Source organism: Chelonia mydas, chromosome 10 (assembly GCF_015237465.2).
Source record: "Chelonia mydas isolate rCheMyd1 chromosome 10, rCheMyd1.pri.v2, whole genome shotgun sequence".
Lineage (NCBI taxonomy): Eukaryota > Metazoa > Chordata > Testudines > Cheloniidae > Chelonia > Chelonia mydas.
In genome coordinates this window covers 23,374,073-23,392,695 of record NC_051250.2, presented here as the reverse complement: position 1 = coordinate 23,392,695, position 18,623 = coordinate 23,374,073, and the positions used below count along the sequence as shown (strand labels likewise).

The 18,623-nt window shown below is 42.4% G+C and overlaps 1 protein-coding gene across 2 annotated transcripts in view; it reads left to right on the top strand.

The window, feature by feature from the left end:
- Positions 1-15,392: 15,392 nt before the first annotated feature.
- Positions 15,393-18,623, top strand: part of CIITA (class II major histocompatibility complex transactivator) — a 70,764-nt gene continuing 67,533 nt past the window's right edge. The window contains exon 1 of one of the 2 annotated variants that reach the window (XM_027820624.3): positions 15,393-16,178. In XM_027820624.3, coding sequence (XP_027676425.2) covers positions 15,878-16,178 — 301 coding nt within the window. In that variant the 5' untranslated portion in view covers positions 15,393-15,877. The remainder of the gene's footprint in view (positions 16,179-18,623) is intronic. The other variant, XM_043523210.1, reaches the window with a different exon arrangement.

Below are 18,623 nucleotides of genomic sequence, written 5' to 3'. Positions count from 1 at the left end.
ATGATGAATCTCAAAAATCAGCAACAAGAAAAGATGCAAAGATCCTGAGTGATGCAATGCACACTTTGGAAAATGGTATTTTGTGTAACGTCTGGAATGATATACATTATCCATTTGGCAGGTGCAGTCTAAGCTTGCAAATTGCTCAGATTGACCTTTGCACTGCTTTAAACCTAATGAGGAGTCTTGGAACTGTTCTTCAAAAAATGCGGAATAGATTTGATGAGTATGAAATTCAGGGGGCTGCAAGGACTTCTAACCATGAGTATAAGTCAGCCAAATGCCACAAAAGACAGTGCAACTGCCCACTCATTCAGTGACAAGGAGGCCTTCAGAGTTAATACCTCCACCACAAACATTGACAAACTGAAGAGTTCATTAGAACATCGGATCGAGGCTTACAAAAATATTGACAAAACCTTTAGTGTACTGACAAATTTTTCACCTAACATTTCAAGTTCCAAAGTCAGTGAAGGTACCAAATATCTGTGTCAGAAGTAGCCAGACGATATCCTAGTAGATTTCACTAAAGAATGTCTTCAATTTGTTGAATTCACGTCACTCTCAAATACAGTGAGAAAAGATGACAAAAGCAAATGTATTTGGATGTACCGAGTTATCACTGAATCCAGTGTGATAGAATGTTTCCCAAATATTGTAACTGCCTTGCGGCTGTATTTGTCACTAATGATCATTACCTATAGTGGAAAACGTTCCTTCTCTCTTCTAACAAGGGTCAAAAATATCCTCCGATCCACCAGGACTCGAGCATTTCAGGGCTTTGTCCCTCTTGAGCACTGAGAATGAAATTGTCAGGTCTTTCAATTAGGATGACATCATTCATGACTTTGCCACCACTAAAGCTAGAGGAAAAAATTGTTTGAAGAATTGAGTGTAAAGAGAATAGAATAAACACATAAATAATATGTAAATATGTATGTAGATAAATGTTTGATGACTTCATAATTTTTTTTGCAATCTGTAATTCATACTTAGGCCCTTCCCTCCCATTAGCCTTAGGCCCCTCATAACCTTAATCTGGCCCTGGCTGGGGTGCTTCTATAGAAATAGAAAGATATCTACTGAGTTAGAAGCCCGGGGAACCAAATACCTGTTCTGCTTGGGTTTTGGTTTTGAAGCTTTCTGGCTGTGACATTCCATTGACATAATGCAATGCCAATGACTTTTTGCCTTGTTTGCTTAAACTAGAACTGCTGAAATGAATCCAAAGCCTCAGAGAGGCTATTTGTATGACACTCTGATGCTCTTGTTTAGACTCCTCTCACCATTCAGGCCCACCCTTGCTCCTGCCACATCCTTCGAAAACTTTTATCTGGGGTGTTGGTACAGACTGTTTCTGTGTCCAGAGATGGCTGCATTTTAGTGATGAATGAATCGCCCCACTATGGACAAGCAATAAAACAATTAGATGGCTGTGACAATCTTCTGGGGTTTCCAGAATTGTGAGTTACTGGGTTACCCCTCTCAGCCTCAGTAAGTGAGAGTTTTGATACTGCTAAGCTATGTGACAACTCCCTGACACACCAGCTTGTCTGCCCTGCCAGAAAACTCTTCAGGACTCTGCCAGTCCAAACCTTGCCTTGCAGGTAACAGATAGTGAGCCCTGACACAATACACTGCAGCTTGTTAGCTTAGTTGGAGTTAATAACCCTTCCTTTCTATCAGTGCACTGAACTGGTTTATGGTACAAATCAATTAAGTAAACAAAGTGTCAAAGGTTTAAGTGATACCAAGTACAAGGAGTAAAGATAGAAAGGTTTTGGTTTCTAGTTCCAGATGGCAATCTCTGGGAGTGCTGCAGAAGAAATGATCTCAACTGAAGGAAGGGAGAGGGAACCTCATGTTGCTTTCAGTCAAGATTGTTCTTACTAGATTTAACAGCTTGTGTCTAGCCTTTCTGACCAAAGAGATGTCTATGAGGGAAAACTTCCTCATAAGGGGAGAGACTCTTAATGTATTAGAATATTTTTTTAATTTAAATGTATGTGGGAAACTAGAGAACAACACCTTCCTGATGTTTAAATCTCCTAAATTCTGTATTTAAACTGGAAGTGGTCTGAAGGTGAAGAGATTTGGCTTTCATGTGTGTACAGGTTCCTTTTTTGTAGAAATAAAACCAGAGTTAGGGCTGGTTTGGATCTGGAGTCCATCTTGTGAACCACCAAAGTTCTCTGTATGAGCAGGATTTGGGTAAACAATGTCTGTGTTGGTCCATTTCTAACTAAACCGTTTGCATTATGAGTTGTGTCAGTACTGGAGCTGGAAGAATAACTTGTGCAAACAAAGAGATTGTCTGTTTTTTGTGATCTGCTTAAGATTTTCCCAGTGGAAATGTCCAAAGCTGTTTGCTCAGTAGGTTCTTCATATGATTCTTGTTCTGTAGATAGTTCATAAGCAGTTTGTTGTAAATGTTTTCATTTACATAGAAATCTGAGCTGTTTGGTAGTTTTGAGTGGGCACACCCATCATTTGACATGCTTCTACGAAAGTGTCCCTTAGGTCAGGGATCTCAAACATGCAGCCCGCGGGGTTATTTCCTGTGGCCTGCCAAGCTTCCCGCACCTGCCCCCCTGCCCCCGCCTACCTCCCGGAGTTATTTTCTGCGGGCCGCCAACCTCCCCTCCTCCCAGCACGCTGCGTCCCCGCTCCTCTGCCTACCTCCAGATGCTTCGCGCCGCCAAACAGCTGTTTGGCGGCGCTTAGCACTTTCCAGGAGGGAGGGGGGAGAAGCGTGGAGCCGCGCGCTCAGGGGAGGAGGCGAAGAAGAGGCGGGGCCGGGGCGTGGATTTGGGGAAGGGGTTGGAAAAGGGGCAGGGAGGGGGCGGAGTTGGGGTGGTGACTTTGGGGAAAGGGTGAGAAGAGGTGAGGCAGGGGCAGGGCCTCATGGAAGGGGTGGAGTGGGGGCAGGGCAGGGGAGGGGTGGTCAGTGATGTGACCTTCAGGCCAATATACTAGTCCTCATGTGGCCCTCCTGGTGATTCAAGTTTGAGATCCCTGCCTTAGGCTATGTCTACGCAGCAGCTGGGAGGTGTACTTCTCCACATACAAGCCCTAGCTCTGCTTGAACTAGTGTGCTAAAAATAGCAATGTGGGCTCAGCAGCTCTAGATAGCCACCTGGGTACATATCCGGAAGGTCTGCTGGGTTTGTACATGGGCAACTAGCCTGATCCGCTGCTGCCACTACAGCCACACTTCCATTTTTAGGCACTAGCTCGAGCAGAGCTAGCATGTATATGTCTGCCCCCGCTGGGAAATACATCTCCCAGCTGCAAGGTAGACATGCCCTTAGAATCAGCTAATTCACGCTGGCGTTCAAAATCTGTTGTGCCAAATACAGGTGAAGGAAATTCCCTTTTCTTATTACAGCAAATGTTCAAAAACTTATTTGGAAATATCCCTCCAGCTCAATACAAAGTATGACGAGAATGGTGCATGCTTTTTTACAAACCAGTATGAAACCATGCTCTCAGGCACTTTCCAATCTAGAATGAAAGCAGCAAGGGCTGCATCTTTTCTACTACAGTGAATGGAGCTATGCTAAGCCAAAGTACAGTACGTTATGTGAAATATTTACACCTCTAAAACAGTACAAGTCTGAAAGCCCCAGTCTCTTTTGTGTCTAGTACATATTTCAGGGGGTTTCCAAGCATGTTTCTCATTTTTGTTGTCCTTTACACAATTTGTGCCTCTTTCAGAGCTTCTGCTTAGTCTGTGCAATTCTGAAACTCAACGCGGCACTGTGGTTGTGCATGTCCCTTTCTTCGGCTATTTGAGTTTGGCCTTTTTACTGCATTTCCCTTTCTGATTTTGTCAGACATCAGTATGATAGTAATCTCCAGCTTAAGTGACAATTTGCAATTGACTGTACTTACACTATTTATACTCTATTGGTCACAGAATCTTATTAATTTCTCTGACCTTTTTCCTAATATCAGCAGTTATTCAAGTATCTATTTTAAAGCATTTTGTCTTAAGTTAGGTAACTCATATGTCAGATAAATGAGTCCATTTGTCTTGTTAACAAGATGATCTTCAAGCATTGGTTCACTCCGAGTATGGTGGTAAGAGACTTTTGCCACTTGCTATTGATTTATGTACAGCCTAGATCTGTAGTGAGATGATTTACATGAAATGAATGTGTGCAGAAGTTGCTACATCAGATACCACCCTTATTGGTGTCTTAGTAAAGAAGTAAAAATATTGACTTCTATGAGATCTTAACTCACCATCTCATGAGAACAGCCCACCTGTCTAAATGTGTCACTTCTTATGGCTTTCACTTGTTTCCCTAGTAGGGCCAACCCCAGCACTGGAAAATTATGATTAGGCCCCCAAAATCAGGAGACCAAAAAACTCCAAACAAACATTTTGGGTTCATTTTATTGGCCTTCTAGTTTCCGAGCCCTTGGGGAACACACCGGGAGCATCCTCACCTACATATGCATTGATATCTTCCCATCTTCCTGCCTAATGCCTTTCACACCGGGAGGAACCGCCTCAACTCCTTCCTTCCAAACCTACCATTCCTCTTTCCGACTTCACCCACCAGCTGGGGCTTTCCCTCCCCTCAGTGAGTGCCACCGTCCCCTCTGCTACTGGGGCCTACCATGGTCCTTCCCTTAACCCAATGCAATGAAACCCACAAAGGGTGGGGTCTGGGGTGGAGAGCTGGGGCAGAGGCATGTAGTCCTAGAAGTTACCTCCTAGAAAAAAAGCAACTCTTGGCTTATATCATCTTCAGTAAAAACACCTGAGTTTACACCAGACTTCTCAGAGCATGGGCAGATTGGCCGGTCAGAGTCAGGAAGCTCTTGTTGTTCCTGCCCATCTTGTGAATGAGATGGAGTCATCTCCTCCAGAGATGACTGTCAGGTGGCTTTCACAAGAACTAAAGTCACTCTAGAAATGTGTTAGCTAGGGATGGCCTTCATTCAGGATTGCAGTCTGGCCCAGTCCACGCTCACTGACCAGAAAGTATGTGATGCAATGTAAGACCGTCACTTTCTCCAGGAACTAGAAGAGAGCCTAAAATCTCCTTTATACTGTCTGAGCTCCCACGGGTCTTGATTCTTCTTTATAGTGAGGCCATATCTGGATGGCTCTAATCAAATGTGTTTGCTGCTGGTGCTATAAAAAAAAACTAGCCTCTGCGTGTAACTGTTAAAAACTGGAGGTCATAAAGCATTTTCCACTCTCAGAAGCAGAAGGGGGATTTAGAAAGGGTATGTCTCCAGGGCATTATATCCCCTTCCTACACAGAACTTCTGAGCACTCTGCCGGTAAGTTGAGAGCAGACTGCAGATGGAGTTAGACGGGTCTGGAAACTCTTTATGGCAGGATTATTGCCTCCACTGCCCCTGCTCCACCTTCCCCAGCCACTTTTCTAGGGACAGCAAAGGGCTACGTTGCCCAGAAGTGTGAGAGGACTGGGCTGGGGAAGGCAATGAGAAATTACAGGGCTACTGTGCAGATTGTTTAGTGGGTTGTCCTTCCCTTACTCCTGCCACATAGCACAGATCCACTGGGGATGTGGAGAGAATCCGTTGGAAGTTAGATGAGGGGGCCCCGGCATAAATAAAAGTATTGAATATTTATAAGTGAGTTACTCTTGCTCTTTGGGACACCAGCCCCAAAAGTGTGAGACTAAGGAGCATTTGGCATACAAGCACTGTTCTATTTTCTGTTTAGATCCCCTTCAGTTATTCTAGGCAGCTCCCACGTTACTGTGACACCCCAGTGTATACCATAGAGCAACCAGGATGCTGATGCTAGCGAAAGGAATGGATTCCAGGTGTTTGGGTAAGTGGCAGGCTGGATGACTTTATGCTCTTTGAAGTGTGCGTATTCCACTAGCAGGATATTTTAAGAAAAACACTGTATACCTTGCCAGCTTTAAAATGGCTGTTTATCTGTGCCCTCCGAAATTGGATCCATTCTCCACAGAGGACTTCTGGTAGCTGTAATATCACAGCATGGTGCTGAGTCCACAAAGTGCAGAGCAGGCCAGCATGTGTGCACTTCCCTTTCTCTGAGTTATTCAACTTGCAGGAAGGCTGGGATTTTGAAAGGCAAACGAAAGTTGGGTGCCTAAATCCCACAGAACTTCAATGAGTTAGGCACCTAGCTTCCTTGAACTCCTTTGAAAACCCCTACCTAACACACACAAAAAAACCCAAGCTTTGCCAGATCACCTTAAAACTTAAACACTGTCATCATTTTGCAGTGCCCCGATATGTGACCTGTTTTATAAGCTGATGGATGAAAGGGCCAAATTCAGCCTCCTGAGGCATGTTTACCTCCCATTGCTTTCAACAAAGAGCTGTATGCACAGCCTTCCAAGGGCAGAATTTGACGCTAGGCTTTTTTCGGATGGTAACTACTTACATAGGAGGGTTTTCATTTTTGTTCTGTAGCATCTACAAAACTAAAACCAGAAGCTGCTACTAAATAACCCATGCTGTAGCTCTGGGGGATGAGTGACGAAGGGAAGCTTGCCACCCGAAAAGGGAGAATGAAAGACAATAATTAAAGATTGGCAGTGCCCTCTTCAGCTCTATTTCTTATTCTCAGGTTTGATTTTCAGTTAGAGGTACAATTTAAATACATGTTGGAAATAAAACCCTGCATATGTGGTAATATTGCCCCCTTTTTACTCATGCCTATCCCTTTGGGTCTCAAGCTTATCCCAAATGCAGCCCACGCCCGTGGGTATTGTTCTGAAGTAGAAGTCACAAGAGACAAGAACTTCCTGATTACAAATTAGTTCTATTATTACTCTCACAGCTCTCTTATTACTCTCTTAGTCACCTGACTTGTCATTTCGCCCATGCAAACCCTGCTGGGAGGTCTTGGTTTGCAAACCCAGACAGATGCTTAACGTCAGTGATTTTATTAATATTCTTTATGTTGCATACAAAGCAAATGTCTTAGGGCTCAGAATCACAGCAGTGCCTCTGACTGGGGGACTCTGGCTCTGGTTAGTCATCAGTTTACCTTAAGGCTGCCTGTTGAAACTGTCTCTGTCAACCGCTTGGGGGCTGGTCATGAAAACACCCCTGCTTTTTCAGGATGTTCCATGGGATGTTGAATTGACCCTATGTGGTCAGTGCTTTCATTTTACTTGTTGTATTCTAGATGCCACCAGAAGCAACACTGGCAATGTGGGGGGTCGGGCGGGGGGGGGGAATGAGACAAAAATGATTGTGCTACAATCTGTTGCTAGAAAGGGATCTGGGCATCCGAGGGAAGGAAGTGGAGAGAAGTAATAGTCCAGGGAGCCGTGAAGAGAAGAGTTGAGGGGGGAAAAATAAATATATTCTAAACAGTAGGTTCACTAGGTTTCAGATACTTTCCCTACCATTGTATCTTGCCCTTCAACTGGAAACTATATTTCATAGTGGATTGTGCTGGTGTATCACTGTCCATCCCCATGAGGTTTTTAATTAAGGAGCCATTCACTAACCGCAGCAAATCATAGTGCGGTGGTGCTGGAAATACTGCTTGGCCGTGTGCTTTGCAATGCCCCCAGAAGCATGTATCAAACACTAATGCTTGCCCTGCTGTGGCTTATTGCTGTAATCAGCTGGCAGGGTGGTGGCAGTGGTCATGGTAAATATGCCAAGTTTCATCCACAGTAAATTCATATCAAATTTTCAGTGGTAGTACTAATAGAGCCTTAACTAGACCTGTGATTAGGATTACTGCAAAGGCATCTTCCAGTGCCCAGGGAAATCAGCGGGATTTTTTTCTCTATTGTCTTCAGTGGACATTGGTTCAGGCACTCATTCCTTGAGAATGACCTTTGTGTGTTAATGTAAGCTACTGCACAACTTGATGCCTTTTGTGTGATGCATAGAATCATAGGACTAGAAGGGACCTTGAGCGGTCATCTAGTCCAGTCCCCTTCACTCATGACAGGACTAAGTATTATCTAGACCATTCCTGACAGGTGTTTGTCTAAGCTGCTCTTAAAAATCTCTAATGATGGAGATTCCACAACCTCCCTAGGAAATTTATTCCTGTGCCTAATCACCCTGAGAGCTAGGAAATTTTTCCTAATGTCCAACCTAAACCTCCCTTGCTGCAATTTAACCCCATTGCTTCTTGTCCTATCCTCAGAGGTTAAGAACAATTTTTCTCCCTCCTTCTTGTAACAACCTTTTATGTACTTGAAAACTATTATCATGTCCCCCTCAGTCTTCTCTTTTCCAGACTAAACAAATCCAATTTTTTCTATCTTCCCTCATAGGTCATGTTTTCTAGATCTTTAATAATTTTTGTTGCTCTTCTCTGGACTTTCTCCAATTTGTCTACATCTTTCTTGAAATGTGGCACCCAGAACTGGACACAATACTCCACTTGAGGCCTACTCAGCACGGAGTAGAGCGGAAAAATTACTTCTCGTGTCTTGCTTACAACATTCCTGCTAATACATCCCAGAAGGATGTTCGGTTTTTTTGCAACAGTTACACTGTTGACTCATATTTAGCTTATGGTCCGCTATGACCCCCAGATCCCGTTCCGCAGTACTCCTTCCTAGGCAGTCATTTCCCATTTTGTATGCGCAACGGATTGTTCCTTCCTAAGTAGAGTACTTTGCATTTGTCCTTATTGAATTTCATCTTATTTACTTCAGACCATTTCTCCAGTTTGTCCAGATCATCTTGAATTTTAATCCTGTTCTCCAAATCACTTGCAACCCCTCCCAGCCTGGTATCATCCACAAACTTTATAAGTGTACTCTCTATGCCATTATCTAAATCATTGATGAAGATATTGAACAGAACCAGACCCAGAACTGATCCCTGCGGTACCCCGCTCATTATGCCCTTCCAGCATGATTGTGGACCACTGATAAATACTCTCTGGGGAACAATTTTCCAACCAGTTTTGCACCCACCTTATAGTAGCTCCATCTAGGTTGCATTTGCCTAGTTCCCTAGTTCCCATAGCTTGCACTATTTTTTATCTCAAAGTCAGAAACTGAGGGACATAGCGCTCCACCTCAGGCACAGAATAAACCCTTTTAAAAATGCACTGATTTAGATGAGAGGAATGCAATGAGTAATAAGAAGCAAAAATCGGATTTAGGACTTTTCTACATGGCACGGCAAAGCGAGCTGGAGGGGTGTGATTTGTAAAAGTCACTAATATGCTGCTCTCTAACTGCCCCCATAGACCCTACTAGCCCAGTCTAGATACCTACTTCACATTAGCGTGTTGAAACAGGACTATGTTAACACAAATTCGATACCTTTTAGAGCATAGCAGGGTCTACATGGGGCAGTTAGAGTACAGCTCATTAAAGCGCTTACAAATCACACCCCGCTGGTGTGCTTTACCTGCACTATGTAGACAAGGCCTTAGTTCCCTTTTTCACACGCTTTGTTTTTGCCGTGCTTGTTAAAAAAAATTCCAGCCATTGGAAAAGGAGAACTTGTGTTTTTGAATTCTCTGTATTCAGAGGAAGTGCCGGTTCTAAGTAAATCTGATATTAACATTTTAAAAATAGTCTTGAAATTAGAGCTGGACTTTAGATAATCTTGTTAAAGACAAAGCAGTCCATTTTATTCTTCAGAGGAAAACTATGCATGCAAGATTATGTCCATCTAGGTATTATATGTCACTAATTCCCATTTTGTCTGCACATCACAATCATGGGGTTTATCCTCAACATCATGGTTGTAAGGAAGCTGTTATCTGCATTTCACAGATGGGGAACTGAGGCACAGGGTAGATGAGGTAACTTTTTCAAGGTCACATAGGAAGACTGTGGTAGAGCTGGGAATGGACCATAGTCTCCAGAGTCCCAGTTCAGTGCCCTACCCACTGGACCATACTCTCCCCTCTCCCCCTCCCCCCTGCAATTCCTTGTTTTTACTATAGTGAATACTATTTTTTATGTTCAAGATAGACAGACTGCCCTGCAAAACTTTCTGGAAAAGCCTTGTAAAAGTAGCCTTGAAAACAACCTTGGAAAGGTTGTGATTCAAAAGTTAACCTTAATATTTTATCTATATGCATTTACAGTGTACAGTGCTTACTTTAATAGCAAGACTTGCTTTTAATCTAAGGTTCTCAGATCTTGGTCTGACAAAGGAAGCAAAACTATTTTTGCTGTTCAAAGCCTTCTGGTAAACCACTCAAAAGTCTCTCTGGGTGTTTCAATTTCCCCTGGACACATTGCATTTAGAAACTGCTCAAGGTGTTGGCTGATGAGACACCTACCAAAAAGTGAGCTCTTTTTGTGCCTGAATAGTACATAACTAAGTATTCTGGAACCACTTGTTCACCTGCCCTTCTGCATATGGAGGGGACTATCCACTTGGGCATTGTTCTCTGCCTGTGTGGCTAGCCACCACCACAGAACTGTATCTCCACCAGACCGGGCTCTCTAGATCCCAGTGTAAAGGAAGCGATGTTCACTGATCAATGAACTACATCTTAAGGGTAGAGACTGAGATGACAGCTTTAGAAAAGGCATCTCAGTTTAACAGTCTCAACAGACTGGAAGACTGAGGACACTCCCTCTCCCCCCAGGAAAGACTGTCAGTTAGTCAGCAGGAGTTCTCTGAGCTGCTGCCCAGCTGTGTCCTGACTTTCACTTCATTCTCTTTAAATAAGGGGTTTCTGAAGGGCTCCCTAGCAGAAGTGGGCAGGGACTCCACATGGTATGTATGATACCGTACAAGGACACAAATTCAGCAGAGAAGAACTTGAGATGAAGTCTTAAGCCCTCTCCCAAACCTGGGGTGAATCTATTCAGAATGTAATGCAGCCTGAAGATGTCGTTTTCCGAAGCAGAGCTTCTGGCATGGCAGTCCCTCACTCTGTTTCCCTCCCTGCCAGTCCCTTTGTTGGAAGAATTTGGAGGAAACCCATGACTGACCTTACTGCATGGCTTACTCTGAAATGTGACGATGTAAAAGTGGGCTCAGCTTACTCAATAGGCCTGTTCCTTGTGTACATTCAGCCTCATCTGCTTACTTCCATGACAAAAGCAGGGAAAAGTTTTTACTCTCCTTAACACTGCAGAGCTGGTGTGGCTATGAGAGAATGAGTTGAAGTCTATTCCTGCTCATGCATCAGCAGGATTGCCATGCAAACTTCAAATGGGCCAAATTCTGTCCTCACTTAACTCTCAGCAGCCACATTGAAGACAGTGGGATTGCATACATGTAATTAAGCCAAACTTGGCCTGCAAATTTTTAGTGGTGAATGATGTTTGAGAAATAAAGAAGCAGCCTTCAGGCTCTTGAGTTTGCAGGGCTGGCAGTTTAGAACAAACCAGCTTGGAAGATGAGCAGGCTTGATCTGGTGTTGCTGGGTATGTCTACACCGCAAAGAAATCCTGCAGCAGTGAATCTCAGAGCCTGGGTCAACTGACTTGGGCTTGTGGGGCTTTCACTAGGGGGCTAAAAGTAGCAGTGTAGATTTGGGCTGGAGCCCAAGCTCTGAGGCCCTCCCCCCTTGTCGGGCTTCAGAGCCCAGGCTCCAGACTGAGCAGGAATGTCTACACTGCTATTTTTCGCCCTGTAGTGCAAGCTCAAGTTAGTTGACCCAGGCTCTCAGACTTGCTGCAACAGGGTTCTTTTATTTGTTTGTGCTGGGCAGACATACCCATTGAGACCAAATAAGCTTGGAACACGTCACCCTTTCTAAGTCAGATGAAACCTACACTCCATAGGTACACACAGGGCCAGATTTAGGAGCAGGAGACCCAGGTGACCACCTGCCAGGGTCGGGGGGCACTCGAGGTGCAGTATTTGTTGTTAGCGACAAAAGGGAAAATAGACTGTTTGAATTAACATGTTTCAGGTATTCTGTGTTTGGATTCATTTTTCACTAACCTCCTAGAATGTTCTGAACCTTCGTAGAATCTTGTGAAACCTTCCAGACTTTCTGAGAACTACATTTCCTTGAACCTCCTAGAACGTTGTCAGCCATGATCTCGTCAGTATATAAGGGGCAGGGCATCGCCAGTCAGTCTGTGAGATATAAGAACGAACTGAAGTGAAGTGAGAGCCCAGCAAAAGTGAGAAAAGCGATCTTTTGAACTAAAGGACTAGGGTTAACATTCTAACCATCTATTGCCCCTCCGCAGTTAGGGAAGCCCACTTGTGCAAAGGTATTTAATTCTGTTCCACCCCGTATTGGTGCACAGTTCAATTTCTTAATGTTAGTACATTTCAGTTATTCTTAACAATAAAAATTTCTATAAAGCTTAGAGGAAACTAATTATTTTTATTTGCTTATATATGGCATGAATAAATACAGATTTACAGATCCTAGAGTACAAATTTATCATCTTATATGACAAGGCTAAATCATGCATCAAAGTTGTGAAATGGGCTACAAATGCAATAAAAAACAAGGTATTCAAAAGTTTAATAAATGGAGGTGGGGAGCACTGAAGATGCTCCTTGCCTGGGGTGCTATTTGGTCTAGGGCCGGCCCTGGGTACACATTTGCCTCCTTGCTCCCCTCCGAACTACAAATTGAGAGTGTGACACAGAAGTTTCACAGAACAAGTACCAAACTGTACTGACCTCTTACCTCCTCCCGTGCTTTGAGCCCAGCTACATCTGCACTTAATTTTATACTACTGGCTGTATACAACAGGGAATCAACGAGAGATCCAGTGGGAAAACCCCTGAATGTTTGTAAGGAAAAGTAAAACCAATTAACTGCATACTTTCCCCAGTTGCCAAGTTAAATACCTTCACTGAAACATATTATCTAATGCCAATGCAGCTGGAATGAATGCTGCTAGCTAGTAATCTCTTGATTATGTATCTTTCCGATATTATGAATTCATTTCTGGTAAATTATGTGTTCTGCCAACACCCTAACAATAAATGTTCGTCACTCCTTCAAAATACAAAGTACGTGATTAATGGAAAATTGCCATCAGCATATCAAATCCACTTATAAGATGTGGTGGAAATTCCTCTTGCTATACTAGTAGCAGCAAACTGAGTCTACAGACTCTTACGACTCTGAGTAGTCATATTTGAAATCAGTGGGAATATTCATAATACCAAACACTAAGCCCAGCAGTAGTTGTATGCAGAATTGGACTCTAAGTAGCTGGGAAACAAATTAGGTTAGTTTTTATTGCTTTTTCTTAAATGCCACCAGTTTTATTCTATAGCACTACAGCACTTCGCACAACACTATGAAACCACAGAGATCAATAAACTGGAAGGTATAAAAGGGGAGCAGGGTGAGGGACTGAACGGAAAACGAGCCAAGCTTTCTCAAAAAATGGGTGTCGTCAGTCCATGCTGAGCTTTAGGCACCTATTTTTGTAAATCTGTGCCTGATACAGTGATTTTCACCTTCGAAGATCATAAAGGGCAAAATAGATATATATAAATAAAAATATAATATAAATGGTTTATAAATATTTGTATAAATTGTACAAGTTCTCAATTACAGCATTTCAATATTTTACTAAAATTGTTAACTTACTTTGCACCTTTAAGTCATCGCTGACAAAAGTAGTTACTACTAGAAGTAGAACAATATGTGTAGTAAACTGGTTTGGTTAAATCATACTAATTGGCATATAAATTTAAAATACTGTTGTCTCATTTTTTTTTAATTATTGTAAGATATAGGCTAATATTTGGTTGAGAGGCATGAGTCTGAAACACTTAATAGATATTCTAGTAATCAGTTACTAAGCATTCACCAAAGGGAGAATGTAGAAGTATTTATTTTGTGCAGTGCATGGAAAGGGTACATTTACTTATGTAAAGTATAAATCTATAGCTACACCCTTAATATTAGAATTCCTTACTCCACCTGTAGAAGCATTCAATTTGGGATGCTTTAAACTGGCTCTTGGTGAGTATCTCACATTATGCTCTCATGCAGACTTGCTCTTTCTTTCTGAAATTAAAGGTGTCCAAGCTGAAAGTACATGTTTGGGTTTTTTTATCCATAGACGTTAGTTACAAGACAATTGGTAGGACAAAAGATTTTATGGACCGTTTTTAGATATCCAGGGTGAAAGTACATGTGTAATTTTTTCATAGATATTGTTTACAACATACTAGACATTTGTAAGGACAAAGGTAAAACTTTGTTGATTGTGTTTACATGTGTCTTTAAGTGTTGCCAGTCTATTCCTTTCCACCAGGGCCATTACCAGGGTGGGGCAAGCAGGGAAGCCGCCCACGGCACAAAGTCGTGGGAGCAAAGCCCTGAGGCATGGAAAAATGAGGGGGGAAGAGGTAGGGGGCGCAAATATGCTTGTTTGCCTCAGGCACCTAAATGCCTGCTTACAGTGATGCTTTCCAAGTATACATGAGAAATTCTAAACTTTTGAAGAAAATACCATATAATTTCTGCAGATCATTCCATGCTGTAATTTACTGGAGCTAAGCCAAGATGGCAGTACTAAAAATGAATCCTTATTAGGCTGAAGTTTCTAGGGCTCAGGTTTTAGTCTCATTTGGAGCTAGATCTCAGGTTGAAATTTGATGGGGCTACCATCTGGGAATATTTCATCTGTAGATTCCAAGATGATCTAGTCTGACCATCTGTATAACACAGACCATAGAACTGCCTTGAAATAATTCCTGTTTGAACTGGAGTATCTAAAAGAATTCACACTGTTGGAGAATGTTTTGGATTGGAGGGTCCAAATCAGCTCCTTTAACTTTGGTAGGGAGGGAAAGGAGTTTGGTTTTAAGTTATGATTTTGGCTCCTCTTGAATTTATAGGTAACTTTTTTATGTCTGACTGGGAGCATGGTTTTTATTTTTGTATTCTCCTGGCAAATACAGGGCCTGATTCTACCCCCTTACTTAAGCTGAGTAATTACCTTACTTTCCCCTCCATGTATTAGAGACGTAGCCTGCGCAATACCTTAATCCATCTAGATGCCTATCTGTGCTAATTTGCCAACATGTTTTCTTGAAGCAACACAGGGTGAAATCCTGTCCCCATTGAAGTTGATGGGAGTTTTGTCACTGACTTTAATAGGGTCAGGATTTCCTCTAGGTGATTTCTCCTATTAGATATAATTGCCTAAGAACAGACCACGTATCAAAATGCTCCTACTTGTACCTATGGGTAAGTTAGAAGATGGAGCTGTGCTAAAGAGGCTACTGATAGGAGGGTAACGGCTTCCAACATCCTTAGATTTCTGTATGATCTCTCAAGCTTTGGTGTCTGGTAACTCTGTGGTAAGGTGAGCATATTGTTATGGAAGTAAAAATGAATGCTTTAAAACTCTTTATAACTCTCTGTAACTTTATAACTCTTCAGTGCTCCTGAATGCTGTCCCAAATTCCCAGTCACCCTGGCTGAGCATGAGACTGAAGTGAGTTACATTGGAGTCAGCATATGCCCAAATTTCAGACCTCTCCTAGGCGGAGCCAACTCTCCCAAAGCTCTACATTTGTTCTGCTTTGAAAGGAAGGTTAGGCTGAGAAACAGTCTTGGAGTGCATCACTAATGGGCACAACATATGCCTATAGCCAGCTGTCACACAATTTCTAGTTGGGCAAAGGATCCAACTCCCTTATGGTCAGGTAGTCCCATGTTAATACCTCTCCTTAATTACTGAACATAATGTGGCCTTTAAAACTGCCTATTTTGGAATGTGTTTTGGAAACAACGGTTGCAGTGAGTTTTGTGTGACCACATCAAGAAGTTGTTTGTTGGAAACTTGAATCATAACTTTCATTGAATGAGGAAACACCTCAACAATGACACAAACCAAACTATTGTGTTAAAAAAAATTTCACTTCATCTTTTTTTGATGCTGACTGAGTGGATTTTTTTTATTTAACCAGTCGAGATTTTGGCTGAAATCTCTTTAAAACTCTTTAGGCTGCTGTTATGAATCTTTTCAAAGAGATCCTGCCTGAAGTCAGGGAAATTCTCTCCAGTGCCACAACGTCTGATGTCCATGCATTGCTCAGCTCCATGCTGGAGAAAGATGTTATATCCAAGGAATACCATCAGACCTTACTCCAGGAAAAAGACAGAGAAGACCTAGCAAGGAAGATATCTCTAACGCTTGTGGAAAAATGGGACTTGTGTTTGAACACCTTAGTTCCTCTCCGTTGTTTAAAACTGTACCGTAAGATGCCACAAGACATCACAGATAATGAGTCATCTCTGAACAGGGGTATAGCTGGTAAGTTTGCTTTTTATTTTACATTTATTAAACAATACTTTTCAATATTTCTTCCCTTTAAAATATTTACTGTATGGCTGTTTGATTTGGTACAGTGATGTAGATGAGCATAGTAACATAATAGATGTAGGACATGGGAGAGAGACCAAAATGCCATGTGACAATAATTTGAGTTTTTAAAATAAACACTCCCTAGGGTAGCTAAGCAGATAACAATTTTTATAATCAAGACCTATTGAAAACTTCTCATTTGTGCCCCTTTGCAGGATCAGAGACAGTGTGCAATGGGAGTAGAAAGAAGATATTGGAGACTATGATTAGGGCCGTACTTCTCAAACTGGTACACAGATTCAGGAGCATTTGCTGTGGTGGTCCATGGTGCCTTGGGCACATGGTGCAAGCTCCATCTCCTCTAAGTTTCTAGGTTCTTTACTGCAGAACCAGGATGCCTGTTAGGGGCAAACCTAATAACCTTCTCCAGGGACTGATGTGACCACAATTGGGGGAGGAGAGGAGTGCATAAGCACCCATGGGGCTAGAGTCAAAAACTTCATCAATTCGGCTATGTCTACACTATGGACCTTACAGCGGCACAGCTGTACTGCCACAGCGGTGCCTCTGTTAGGTTTCCTATGTAACTGCTCTTTGCCGGTGGGAGAGAGCTCTCCTGACAGCGTAATTAAGCCACCCGAAACGAGTGGCGTTAGCTATGTCACCAGGGGAGTGACATAGCACTTTCCTCACCAGCACTTTTGCTGGAGAAACTTATGTCGGTCGGGGTGTGTTTTTTTTCCACACCCCTGACTGACAAATGCTTTACTGACAAAAGCGGTAGTGTAGACAAAGCCATCATCAGTGAGCAGCAGGGGGAGACAAAACAAAGAGACCCAGTGGATTTGGGAAAGTTAACTAATGTGACTTTCAAGGTTGACCCATCACAGGGGTGGTGTGCTGTAGGATGGTAGATAGAAGTTGCTCAGGTGCTCATTCTCCTCACCAGTGGTCCCTACTATACGAAAACTAGATAAGCCTGGTGTAAGGAATAAAGAATGATAGCATCCTGGCAAACTTCAAATGTATACAAAGGGGAAAGACAAATTCACTTTGTAGTAGAAACATCAACTATGAGAGAACATAAAAGGAACAAACAAAATATTTGATGGAATCAGTGCTACCACTGCTGAAAGCACCTTCATCCGTGCGGAGTATAGCTGGGTAAATCATTGCCTCAGCAGGGCATCATTTTGGATACCATTTCTGAGGATGGGATAAAAGTACCAGCTGAGAACAAATTACCGGAGGAGCTGCAGTCCTCAAGAAGAACGAGCCAATCCCTTTACTCTGACAGAATTATTATTTTACAGATTGTTCGTGAGAAAGGAAATATTAGGTTCCTAATAGGAAATTCTTAAATATGTACTTATACACACAATCAGACTGAATGCAGAGGATTCACACTTGAAATGTAAAGTGCCTACAATAAATGAAAGGAAAAGGTATATTAAGGTTAGCCATTTGGGTTTCTGTTTTTTAGCACTTTAATTAATGGGTCTGCACACTTCATTCCCCAAACAATTTTCTAGCAAAGATCCTATAACTGGCCCCCAATTCTCCTGCCGAAATAATGGCACTTGAAGCTGCTGGACAAGAAAACTTTGCAGCTTCTCGACTTCTAAAAATGTCAGACAATCTCCCCATGTTTGTTCTGACTCTTGCTTTATTGACAACCTCATTGATAGCATTTCACAACTTTCTTTTTCCTGAATGAGTGTACTATCATAGCCGGTGCATATATATTCTAGAACAATTAGCTTAATGTCTGTCCCATATGGCCTCCAGAGAAAAAGTTTCAATTTTCTGTATAGAATTATAGAAATGTAGGGTTGGAAGGGACCTCAAGAAATCCTCATGTCCAGCCCCCTTTGCTGAGGCAGGACCAAGTAAACCTCTAGATGCATTAGCTAATATTTTAAATAAAGCTCAGCTTTTATGCACTAAATCTAAACTCCACATCTTCCAAATTAAGGAGTTCTGTCTTTCAGCCAGAGGCAGCAGCACCTACAGTAGTTCTCATGGGGGATCTGAATCTTGATATCCAGTCCTTTGGGGCTGAAAAAATAATCTTTTGATAGCTGGGTGGTCTTCTTTGTAGCCTTAGCTCTGCCTTCCAGAGCTCTAATTCAACCCGTGAGGTACAGCTACAGCATTCATTACTGTCACTATTTTACCAAAATTGGGGTGCAGATCTGCATCCTAGTTTTGGTTAAAAAAACAAGATCCTAGTCTATTTAAGCCAAAATAATAATAATTTCCAAAGTGGGCAGCCAGCACAAGCGAAGCCAATAGAATACGTGCGGAAACAATGGCAGGTCAGATGTAAGATAGACTAGGAGAGTTAAGAACAGAATTCACAAAACCTAGTTAGAGAAGTGTTTTAGGAGCATG